Here is a 12,817-nt window from a genome sequence, read left to right on the forward strand (position 1 = left end):
TTCTTCAGTTACATTAATGTGTATTTCACTGCTTTGAATGTCATACTGTTAATGGAATAATTTTATACTTTTATAAAGATCATAGTGAGTAGTCTGTTAATCTTACATTCTTAAGAGTGGGAACATTTAAAGAATAAAAACAAGGCGTTGTGTATTTGCTGTTCTTAACAGAAATATTTGACTCCAACAGTCCTTGATACCATCAGTCTTTGAGTCCTATTTTATCTGGAAAATGAGCCTGCTTGTAGTATACACTTCATCAAGATCCTAAAGTTTGTCATATCAGTTTATGGTATCAAAGTGGATATTAGACAGGCCTCGATGATTGTATAATAAGTCTCATTTTGTTAATCTATTTCAACTAACCATCTTCCATGATATGCCCACAAGAACTCAAACAGCTAACCTTCTGTTTCCTAATAGAGCTTTCTACACTCATTGTATGCATGCTAAGTCGTTTCAATCATGTCTGACTTTTTGTGACCCTATGGAATGAAGCCTGTCAGGCTCCTCTGTCCATTGGATTCTCCAGGCAAGAATACTGGAGTGAATTGCCATTTCCTCCTGCAGGGGATCTTCCCAACCCAGGGATCGAACCTGCGTCTTTTTGGTCTCCTGAACTGGCAGGGGGGTTCTTTACCACTAGTAAAGGGAAACCTAGGATTATACAGTGCTGTGTGTCAATTATATCTCAATACAACTGGAAGAAAAAACTTATCTAAATAAAAGGAAGTGACAAGAAGGAAAAAAAGGAGAACAAAAGCTCCACAAGGCCAGGAGAGCTTTTGTTTATGAAATCAAAGCACACGGGATCCATGATCAAAGCATCACCCCCCTGTGAACTGAAACCGCAGCTTCCCTCCAAAAGGCACATCCAAAGTGGGTGACATCCAAAGTGGCTGGGGGCTTGTGTCACCATCTTGCCTCTTAGATTTCTTCCTAGAGGCTCATCTGTTCCCATTTTTAAAGACGCAGAACTTTTCCAAAGAAGCCAAAGTTCATTCCCCCATAGAGGCTATCGAAAGAATTTGACATCATTTTGAGATTTTGGATTGCCTACCTACAGGGGATGAACAAATTGCCTTTGAGGCAAGTCTCCTCACAGAGTGTGCTGGGTTATCAGTTGCAAGGCTCGTCCTCAGCATCCAGCAGCCTCCCAGCCCCAAGGTCCCTCCTGTCCACTGAACAAAGCAAGTGAGTCAGATAAAGATCTTTGGCTTGGGCTGGACCCTCCCTCCCCAGAAAGATGCTGGCAGGACATCAGGGCCATTCCAACCCAGGCATGACTCAGTTCTTCCATGGCCTCCCTTCCCGTTTTGCTTGGATAGGCTGGTAGGTTGGTCTTCTTTGTGGAAATATGCAACTCTTCCTGCTCCAATTTCAAGAGGGAAAATCCCTTTTAAGAGGAATATTTAGAAGATTCTGTCATGGAATTCTTGCCATTACCCCAACTATCTCTCTTTCTCCCCAGTTTGGTGTCTGGATGTTTCTCTCTTACCCTAATTTTCTTTTCATTTTTGGGGGCCATGCTTGTGGGATCTTAGTTTCCTGACCAGGGATCGAACCCAGGCCCTCAGCAGTGAAAGTGTGGAGTCCTAAGCGCTGGGTCACCAAGGAAATCCCCCCCAATTTTCTGAATTTGAGGTTATGAATCTAAAATTAGAATCCAGAACCTATCAGTGTTATCAACAAAACTTTGCAATTATTTCTTTCAAACAAATATTTTTCCTGTTCAAATATTTTTTCTTCATCACAAAATAAAGTATCAGCGAGTGTTTCTGTTTCAACGTAAGGTCTTTAAAACATGAAAGGACCGTTCACTTTGAACCTTACTGTTGGTGTTGGTGTGATATAAATAGCTTTTTTTTTTCTGATGATGATTTTAAAAGCTTACACAAAGCTGCAAAATGCTGAAGGAGGCACCTTGATTCAGAGAAAGAGGACAGACTGACCCGCATAACAAAAATACTCAGCAGGAAGTAGCCCATGGAGTCCCTGTTGATTTTCTCTTATGACTGTAACAATTGCTTTTCCTTAAAAAGAAGAGAAAAAAAGAAAAGGATAACCTACCTACAACATTAATGTCATTTTCAGAGTTCTAGGATAAATCCGGAACAGAGTCATTTTTAAAGAAAAGGAAATAGGTTCCATTCTGGCAGTGGATCCCCTCCACTGATTGCGTATTTCTTGCCATGATAAGCTGTAGAAGCTGCCTTGAGTTCATTTGGCAGATGGAAAACAGCAAGAAAAGAGCTAAGCATTCATAAGGACCACCATCTGAGGTTTGATTTCCCACAGAGACAAGAGAGTCCAACACACATCCCACAGAGCATGCCCATCAAACTCTCCCCTTCCAGATGCGTGAGAACACATGCGTGGAATAACAACCCCCTCCCTCGCCACTCCCCGCCCCCCCCACACACACACAACAACTGTGTCCTGGGGAGCCCCTGGGCACACACAGTTACAACTCAGCATGCTACCAAGCCTCAAGCTGCTACAGCCCCCAGCCAAGAAACTGCCAAAAAGATGCTCAAGCAGCAGTCCAAACAGTCCTGACCTCTGGTACCCATGACCACTCCCCGTGAGCTCTGGGAACTCAGAGACTCTGTGATGATGAGGCTGCTGAAAAAGCCCCAGGCAGTCAGTCATTCAGCTCTCTGCCCTTACTTTTCCTCATTCTTCTTTTTCTCTGAAGACCATAAACCTCTTTGGGGAGGGTTCCGATAAGCCACGCTACCAGAAGTAACCATAGCAATGAGCAAAATGATGATGGGGACATTGTTCTAGCCGAACAATACTTTTAAAAATTATCTGATGTCCTCTTGGCTTTCTGGCTTTTTAAAAAATGTTTTCCATCCTTTTGTTGTAAGTGGACTACTGTGCTTAAGCCAAGCAGGCAATAGAAAGCTCTGACTTTAAAGCCATTTGTCGATAACACATATGAACAGCCCAGGGTGGACCCACTGTTATCCACAGATAATTAACTGAAACTTGGGGTGACTTGCCACTGGGAGTTTCCACAGGCAGAGTCATTCTCATGGTCCCGCTTGCTTTGGTGGCTGTGTCTTCTGTTTTCTAAGCCAGTCTCAATACAATTCCGTGTTTTCGGGCAGAGGGACTTCGAATCCCTGCTTGGCCTCACGAGGACCTGCCACATGCGAGGTGTCCTCTCTCGTTTCTGTAGGTCCATCCTTTGATTCCTCTCTTGACTCTGAACCGCCGTAGCCTGTACTGTTTCCTGGTCCCTTCCTTATTTGAGATAGCAGGGCACTTTCTGCCATGAATGTCAGAATTAGTCCCTTTTTAATGTGCTTTTCAAAATGTGATGGCACTAAATCCACTAAAGGAGCAGAGTCCCCCTCTCCGGATGGGCCAGCCCTGTGGGGACATTTCCGAGTCCCTCTCCCCTCTCCCAGCCTGCAAACTCCAGCCCACCCAGTCCTTTTGCTTGAGCCAAGCAGGTGGTCTCACCACCAGAGCCCCTCCTCCTCGCATTTTCCGGCTCGCACCTCCATGCATTGCCCATTCACGAAGCTGCATCTCTCCTTACATTTGAAAATTCACCTTAAAGCCCACCACCTCTTCCAAGGAGCCTCCCCTGATAAAATGGGGATGAAGAACCGTCCAAAGCATGACTGACAAACTCCCAATAAACGAGAACACACACACACACACGCCCCACAACAAACACAGACACTCACAAAGAGAGAGCATGACATATTCCCTACTTACAAGATGTGTGCTCCTCTTAGGGCAAGGTGGTCAATTTTATACCAATAACCAATGAGTCATTTCAAAAAAATGAGGTGTTTTTAACATTCTTGGGAGTTACTCAGTGAAACACGGCTGTGTGGTCTCTCCCCCACCAACCCTCCTCTTTCTTTAAATCTCTCTTCCTTTTCTTCTCAGCGTCTTAGAAGCACAATTCCAAGGAACCACCTGGTGTGAGTGACATGGATGACACTCAAGGAAGCTGGTTCTTGCAATACCTCCTGGGTGGCACCTCGTGACTTGAGACTAGCCATCAAGAAGTTTTAATCACTCCATGTCTGCATATTTCCTGGGCAAACATGTCTGCTATATTAGGATGAGGAACCAAATCCCTCTAGAAAAGGTCCTATCGAAAGATGGAGTGGGGTGGGGTGGGCAGGGTTCCTGACAAGACTCAAGGTCCAGCCTCAGATAAGGATGCCGTAGAGGATAAGGATGCTCTCTAAGGAGCAGTGGTCCTGAGGCCGCCCCGTCAGGGGCAGAACCACACCTGCTTGCTCTCGTCAATGCTGTCTCGGGGTCAGTGTTGAGGCCACTCACTGGGGAGCTGAGGGACGTGTGGCATAAGAGAACCAGGACAAGGAGAAACACAGATGGAAAGGCAGTAGCTGGCGATTAGAACATGGCTTCAGACACCACGGCCACAGAAGCGGTCTAGCTACAAAGCCACGCGGTGCAATCTTGAAGCAAAACGTTACTGATTTTGTGGTTGTAAAAACGTACCTTCAACTGCAGAACTCAGTTTTATGACACCTTGAATAAAAACAAAAAGTCGCAGTTATAGAATGGACCCAAATTACTTTGCCAGGCTTCGCACATTACACACATGCTTCAAATCTGGATTGTTGCTGTTGTTGCTGGCTTTTTGAGAATTTAAGTAAACAAACATCAATGTCAAAAACGAAGTAATTTTCAGTCCTTGATTAAGCTTCATGAATGTCTTCTTCTCCCACTAGAATCCCTTGGGAGCATTTTTCACTAAATAAAGGATCGGCCATGTTTCTCGATGAAACAAAGGCCAAGTCTCAATAGTCTGGCTGGCTATTTCTGTAGATAGGTCATACTGGATGAAGGATTGATAAAACTTCACTCAGAAGGACATCAAGGCCTAGTATTTCCTACTTAAGCTGCACCTGGAGATCATCTGATAGGTGTTGGGACAGGGTTTCTGCTGAAATACGTAACAAGTGGTTAGAAACCATGGTGTGATCTGGCAACTTCCTTCTCGGGGGTGGTTGGACCAGAGGCCATTTCTGGTCTCCTGTGTTCAGTGTTCCCATTCCTTGCAGATCAGTGGAGGGGCTGAGCTTGTCAAATTATTCATGAAGCAAACAGACACTACCCTTGACTGGATATCCACGTGACTTTTTTGTGAACTGAAAGGTCAAAATACTAAACTAAAATAAATTAGACCTGGTCCAATAATTTGATTTTGAAAGTTCATTTTCTTCCTTGTAAGTCATAAGTATAAACAATATTTCCCAAACTCTGTGTGATAGCCATGATACCTTAGGCTGGAAAAAAAAAAAAAAGTCTGCAGTTTCGCTGGGTGGAAAGTCTGGTTCTCTTTCAAATGGGAGGAGTCTCAAATGAAAAATGGAAACAAAATGCTTTTCAATACTGGTAAACCAAACTGGTTATCAGCATGACCACCCGCTGATTTTTAACAGATTCTATTCACAAAGAGACAAACTTGCTCTCTTTTATAACTTTCTGAAAAAAACAAAAAACAACTTTCTTTTAAGTTACCAGTTGAATTTCATCTTTCTGGTGGAACCAGTCATGTCTGGTCAATGTTTAACAAGGGGAAAAATATGCCTGTATTATGTGTGTATATTATGGGTTTTACCAATATAAGTGATGGGTAGTACACAATCTACACATAATAATAAAATATACAGTCTTATTTATTGCAGGGTCCATGCAGCCAACAGATTCTCACAGAAGACTTTTGTTGATTTGGACCAAACCGTGGGATTCACAGCCAGCAAATCAATCATGATTTGACAAAAATAATGCTCTGAATTGCATCCCAATTTGTTCTTTTCCCAGTAAATTCATTATCATTGTATCTTTTATGTGATCTCTTGAACTATTAAACTGTTCAAGTTTTATAGAAAGTATTTTGATTAAGTTAAAACTCTTTCGGTGTCAACACTATGAAAACACTCCCACTGTGGCCTATTTCAAGCTTCCAGCTTTGCTGTCACAGGACATGGCTTTGGAAAGAGATGAATGATAGTAAAACCATCATGTAGTAAATATTTCACCACACAAGGATAGCAGATGTAAAGAACCCCAAGAGCATGGATAGTAAAAAGTAGTCAAACAGTCAGGAAGTAAAGATTTTAAGGTACTTATCACCTTTGTTTTAACATAATTATAATTGCAAGTTTGTAATCATGGGTGTGTTTAATAATGGATTTACAAAATTCCCCAAAATGTAACAGTTGGCTCTTGCAACCTGGTATGAACCAGGTCTGACACAACATGACCGTAACTGATGTTTCTTTTTACTCATGCCTGGAGAAGAGAATCTTGACCTTCAGAATACTCTGAGTTATTCACAAAAGGAGTTATAATTTAACTGAACAAGCCAAATATGAATAAACTGAGCATTTATCATGATTTTGCCCATAATTTCACAACCTCTTAAACCTGTCATATGCAAAAATATACTCTATATAGATTAGCTTGGAAATAACAGTCATTGAGCATCAACTAGGAGGAGCACACGCTAAACGGACTTGGTCATCTTTTGGTCAGGCAACCATTCCAAGAGGTATGAGTCATTGGCATAGTAAGCGATGATTCTGTCTTTTTTGAACCGTAGAAGCTTTATGCAGGAAACCATCAGAGTATTGATTCTTTTTTTTCATCCATGTTTATTTTTGTGCATAACCATGGGTGTCAGCAACTGGTCACTCAAGTGAAAGGACATCAGTGTGACCTAATCAGTGTGTGGAAACAGACTTGATGCAAAGAAATCAAGGAAGTTGAAAGAATTTCTTATGGGAGATGTGGGTGGTGGTGGATGAGAGCTCAGGAATGTATTTATAGAGTGAGGGGGAAAAGATCTATTAAATAACAAAAGCCTGACTTTAGAACTCTAATTATAAACATAATTTTAAATAGACACCTGAGTTATTTGTTCCTCCACGTGAATTTCCCTTATGTTTTTTAAACCCCAAGTCCAGGTTTCCCCTATAGCAAGATAGGCTTTCATATTGCAAGATAGTAACTGTTTATAGTGAAAACCTAGAATTGGCTAAACCTGGTTAGGGTGCTAATATTAACATTATACAAAAACTTATAGAATGGAAAGATATTTCCTTTATCTTAAAATAGAAATATTTTTAAAAACATGGATATTTAAGAAATGATTGATGTTGGTGCTGAAAAGCTACACGTAGCACTGCTGACTTCTAGGACGCACAACAGACATTATCTGGTGACTGGCTGACGTTGACATTGCCTGGAATTCAGGGTAAGCCATAACACATACATAAATATATATACATACATGGACCCTCCCGTCCTCCGCCACATTTAATTCTTCATAGTCTTCTGAAATGTCTTTTCCACCTAATGACTCACTTCAGTTGATCTAAAGTAATTCTTAGGAGAAAGTGTCAGGTTAAAATAATTCATGCTAAAGTGTGAATGACTGGGGCTCACTAAAACCCTCCAATGACATCTCATTGTTTTTGAAATACTAGTTGAATTTTTAGCCCTGGGCATCGAGGCCCTATGGGATGTATTCCTGCTTATTTTCTTACTTCTTTTACATCATTTCAGGTGACTTCCTCCCTCACTCACATGTTTTGACCACTTCAGTTTTCTCTCTGTGCTTTGCAGAGCTAATTCCTTTTGGCCCCCTGCTCTACTCCCCCCGGCACTTGGTGTTCCCTCCTTCCCAAACGACTGGATCTCCCCACAGCTAACTCTTTCTCTTCATTCAGCTGTTACTTCAAATGTCACTTTCTCCGAGTCCTTCCTTGATTACTATACTTAGAGCAGACCCAGTAAGAACTCACTGGCCCGTTTCTCTCTCTCTTTTTCAGAGACATCACTTTGCTGACAAAGGTCTGTCTAGTCAAAGCTATGTTTTTTCCAGTAGTCATGTATGGATGTGAAAGTTGGACCATAAAAAAGGCTGAGCACCAAAGAATTGATGCTTTCGAACTGTGGTGCTGGAAAAGACTCTTAAGAGATCCTTGGACAGCAAGGAGATCAAACCAGTCAATCCTAAAGGAAATCAACCCTGAATATTCATTGGAAAGACTGTTGCTGAAGCTGAAGCTCCAATACTATGGCCACCTGATGTGAAGAGCCAACTCATTAGAAAAGACCCTGATGCTGGGAAAGATTGAAGGCAGGAGGAGAAGGGGACGACAGAGGATGAGATGGTTGGATGGCATCACTGACTCAATGGACAAGAGTTTGAACAAGCTCTGGGACATAGTGGAGGACAGGGAAGTCTGGTGTGTTACAGTCCATGGGGTTGCAAAGAGCTGGACACAATTTATCGACTGAACAACAACAACAACATTACTACTTAAAATTATCTTTTTGGTTTATTATTTGGTTCTTTGTTCTGGGGTGTCTTCCTCATTATAACACTAGCAGAAAGAGAGCAGGAATCTGGTCTTTCTTGCTTGCTGCTGTAACTCCGTTAACTAGAACAGTGCCTGGCATACAGTAATTACTTGAAATATTTATCAAATGAATAAGCAATCGTTCCCAAGTATTTCCAGGTGTCAGAAAAGAAAATTTGATCTGGCCTAGCAAGTATAATTCAATAGTGGATGTCACTGAGCAGAATACTAGATTTTATTATTTTGACCAATGGCTATTTCTATTCAGAGACTGGTCTTCATGGAGGTTAGTGAACACTGATGTGTGGAGTGAAGATACATAAGTTACAGCAGAGATTTAGGCTTCAGGATTATAATGTAAAAAAGTCCCAAAGAAGTAAGTTTATCAATGTTAGGGCTAGGGTTGGAAAAAAGATTATGCTCTAAGTAGACCTCAAGAAATATTAGCTTGTTGAGTTTATATCCAAATATCTCTAGAATCTGTAGTTTCTTGCCTTTACTGTCATTGTGCTCAGTTGCTCAGTCGTGTTCAACTCTTTGACTCCCCATGGACTGTAGCCCGCCAGGCTCCTCTGTCCATGGGATTTCCCAGGCAAGAATACTGGAGTGGGTAACCTTTCCCTTCTCCAGGGGATCTTCCCAAACCAGGGACTGAACCCAGGTCTCCTGCATTGCAGGTGGATTTTTTACCATATGAGCCACCAGGGAAGTCCAACCCTGGGCCAAATTGTCACAGTAATGTTCACATAAATCTGTATGATAAGGTATATATATAGAGAAAGAAGAACTAAGAAAGAGCCATTCAGTTTTTAATAACCTCCTTCCAATACATTCTTATACTGCAGCTGGAACAATCTTTTCAAAAGGCAAGTCCAATAATGTGATATCCCTTACCTTTTAAAAGTCTTCAGTGGCGCTTCATTATTTTTAAGATGAAAGCCTTTATTCGAAAGCCTTAACATGATTTGCAAAGCCCTGCATGATGTCACTCAGAGTGGAATAAAAATGGTCACAAATCCTTCGTGCACCTCCCATAGAGAGATGTGGGTTATGTCCCCTTTTCTTGAATGAGGGCAGCTCTGAGACCGCTTTGCCGATTAAAGCGCAGTGTCAGTGATGCCCTCCTCATGTTTGTGCCCAGGCTTTATGAAACAGGCAGCCTCTTTTTTTCTGTCACTTGGAGCCCTCCCTCTGGAAACCCTGACATACCAGGTTGGAAGCCCTTGGACTGCCCTGATGGAAAGACCAGGTGGAGACATTCTGGCAAACAACATCTGCCGAGGGAAGAAGCTAGAAGGGCTTGAGAAGACTGCTGGTGACAGCTGGGAGGACAGGGGAAACGGCCACTGCCCCTCCCAGACTGGGAGACTGCAGGAAGGGCACTCTTCCAATGTAGACATGGAACGCTCGGCAACACTGTCCCCTGCAGTAACGTGGAAACTACACATATGCCTGATGAATTTATAGATTTTAGTAAGGAGGTTTCCCGGTAGAATGCTTAAAGTGCCAGTCGGTTCTTTAAAAAGTGTCATATGATAAAATATAGATAAAGATGAGGTGTTTTTTTTTTAAGGACCTGCTCAGTTCTTGCCTGGAGAATCCCAGGGATGGGGGAGCCTGGTGGGCTGCCGTCTATGGGGTCGCACAGAGTCGGACAGGATTGAAGCGACTTAGCAGCAGCAGCAGCTCAGTTTTCAAGCAAAATTTAGAAAAAAATAGAGCCAGTACTTGTTAGTTTAAAAAAGATGAAAGGGTTTCACATTCCTAATCTTTTCAAAGGCAAAAGGCTCTCAACCCAGAAATTGATTGATATTGGAGAACATCTCAAGGGGATGGCCAGAAGAACCTTTTTTATAACTTCAGAAAGACTTATGTATATGCCTCACAAGCTTCTAAAAGAGACACAAACGCTTCTAAGAATCCTCAGGGTGTGGTCCCCACAGCACCCTGACTCTGAGCCCAGGCCAAAGCAGGGACTGTCTTGAGGAGAATTGAGGATGTATGTTTTGTCTAACAGAGTGAAGTCTAATAAGATTCATAGGAAGGAAGCCTAATAAGATTTATAACTTAGAAGGTGAAACCAAGCATTTTCAGGGTGGTAGCCAGAACTGCTGAGAGTCTGGGAGCAGGACTGGGCCCCTCAAGTTAAAGAACCAGCAGTATATGGATTTCAGAACTGCTGGATGCCAGTGATGGCTCTGTGCCTCTTGTTCCCCCATTCTTTGAATGAACATGCTGAATGCACTGATCTCACCCCTGTGTTACCAGTATATGCTGGGTGGGTGTGTGTGTGTGTGTGGTGGGGCTATGATATACATTTCACTTCAGTTCACAAGTCTTTATATTGAGAGAAACTGTATCAGAGAACTACATCAAAGGTGCCTTATCAGCACTTGACCCTTACTTATTTTATTATTTTTTAAAAACTAATTTATGTATTTATTTACTGGCCGTACCGCAAGGCGTGTGGGATGTTAGTTCCATGACCAGGGATTGAACTCGAGACTCCTGCATTGAAAGCTGCTGCTGCTGCTGCTAAGTCACTTCAGTTGTGACAGAGTCGGTCACAACTGGCACTCAGTCACGCAGAGTTTTAATCACTGGACCACTAGGGAAGTCTCTTCATCATTATTTAGATGGCAAGAATCTGGACCTCAAACTTGACCTTCATGGAGATGACATTTCTGGACGGCTTTAGGAATGAGGATATTTTGCCTACTGCTACTGCTAAGTCACTTCAGTCGTGTCCGACTCTGTGCGACCCCATAGACGGCAGCCCACCAGGCTGCCCCGTCCCTGGGATTCTCCAGGCAAGAACACTGGAGTGGGGTGCCATTTCCTTCTCCAATGCAGGAAGGTGAAAAGTGAAAGTGAAGTCGCTTAGTCGTGTCTGACTCTTAGTGATCCCATGGACTGCAGCCCACCTGGCTCCTCCATCCATGGGATTTTCCAGGCAAGAGTACTGGAGTGGGGTGCCATTGCCTTCTCTGATTTTGCCTACAGGGGAATGTAAATAGTTTGCGTCTAATGGTGAACCACGACTGACTAAAGACGACCACAAATTATTCAAAAAGGTTCACGTTGAGAACGGTTACTCTCCTTGACCCAGGTGGGTCCTGTGACTGTTCTGACCAATACGATACCTTGGAAACGATGCTAACTGGCCAGACCTTAATACTTCCTGTCTCCCTGTCTCTGGGAGCCCTGAGCTGCCACTTCAGAGGCCTTGAAGCTGCAGTATTGCAGGGGGTACTTATGGGTGCTCAACAGCCTCAGCTGAGCACACTCTTCCAGACACTGAAACCAAAGTAGCAGTGTTAGTCGTTTAGTTGTGTCTGACTCTGCGACTCCATGAACTGTAGTCCTCCGGGCTCCTCTATCCCTAGGATTCTCCAGGGAAGAATCCTGGAGTGGAATGCCATCCCCTTCTCCAGAGGATCTTCCTGACCAAGGGATTGAACCCAGGTCTCCTGCATTGCAGGCAGATTCTTTACCACCTGAGCTACAAGGAAGATCCTGAAACCAAGGTACCAGTTGAATAATTTCATCCTGGATCTCCTAGACAGCCCAACCTCCAGTTGAATGTGAAACAGAAGAATCACCCAGGTGAACCCCATTTAAGTTCATGCCCATAAGACCGTAGGATAAAAATAAAGGGGTTGTTTATCAGCTCCTTTGCTACACTTTGCAGTCATAGCAACAGGTAACTGAACTTGAGTTCCAATTCTCTGACCTCACCTGGCATCTCAGCCCCTAGTAATCTGTACTCTGGTCACACCACCCTTCCAGTTCTTTGAATATTAACATGTGCATTCCCTCACTCTTCTTGATCTTCCAGCTCTTAGCTTATGATGATTTTCTCAGGGAGGTTCACCCTGACCCTCTAAAATTAGTTCCTTTGTTACAGCAGATTCTCCTACAAGAACAGTGTTCTTTTGGAGCAGTTATCTCTGTGATTATTTCATGAATGCCAGCCTCCACTTCTAGACTGTGAGCAAGCCTCTTTGATCATCACTGATTTTCAGAGGCCAGTAGTGTGCCTACACATAAGCACTGAATAAATATTTAAGCCGATGAACAGAATTACTTGATGCAGCAGGTAAGGCCTCGCTCCTCACCAGCGCCTTCAGTGACTGTGTCACTACTCTTCCTGAAAGACGACGCTGTGAAAGTGCTGCACTCAATACGCCAGCAAATGTGGAAAACTCAGCAGTGGCCCCAGGACTGGAAAAGGTCAGTTTTCATGCTAGTCCCAAAGAAAGGCAATGCCAAAGAATGCTCAAACTACTGCACAATAGCACTCATCTCACACGCTAGTAATGCTTAAAATTCTCCAAGCCAGGCTTCAGCAAAATGTGAACTGTGAACTTCCAGATGTTCAGGCTGGTTTTAGAGAAGGCAGAGGAACCAGAGATCAAATTGCCAACATCTGCTGGATCATGGAA

General features: G+C 43.1%; 1 protein-coding gene across 20 annotated transcripts in view; it reads right to left on the reverse strand.

Annotated features, from left to right (window-relative positions):
- The window catches only part of DLGAP1 (DLG associated protein 1), a 782,615-nt gene that overhangs the window by 84,969 nt on the left and 684,829 nt on the right, over positions 1–12,817 (reverse strand). For 9 of the 20 annotated variants that reach the window (XM_059880829.1, XM_059880827.1, XM_010818853.4 and 6 more), the window contains one exon: positions 4,498–4,527. The exons of the other annotated variants lie outside the window; for them this stretch is intronic. In XM_059880829.1, coding sequence (XP_059736812.1) covers positions 4,498–4,527 — 30 coding nt within the window. The remainder of the gene's footprint in view (positions 1–4,497; positions 4,528–12,817) is intronic. 20 annotated transcript variants of the gene reach the window in all.

This window comes from Bos taurus, chromosome 24 (assembly GCF_002263795.3).
Source record: "Bos taurus isolate L1 Dominette 01449 registration number 42190680 breed Hereford chromosome 24, ARS-UCD2.0, whole genome shotgun sequence".
Taxonomy (NCBI): domain Eukaryota; kingdom Metazoa; phylum Chordata; class Mammalia; order Artiodactyla; family Bovidae; genus Bos; species Bos taurus.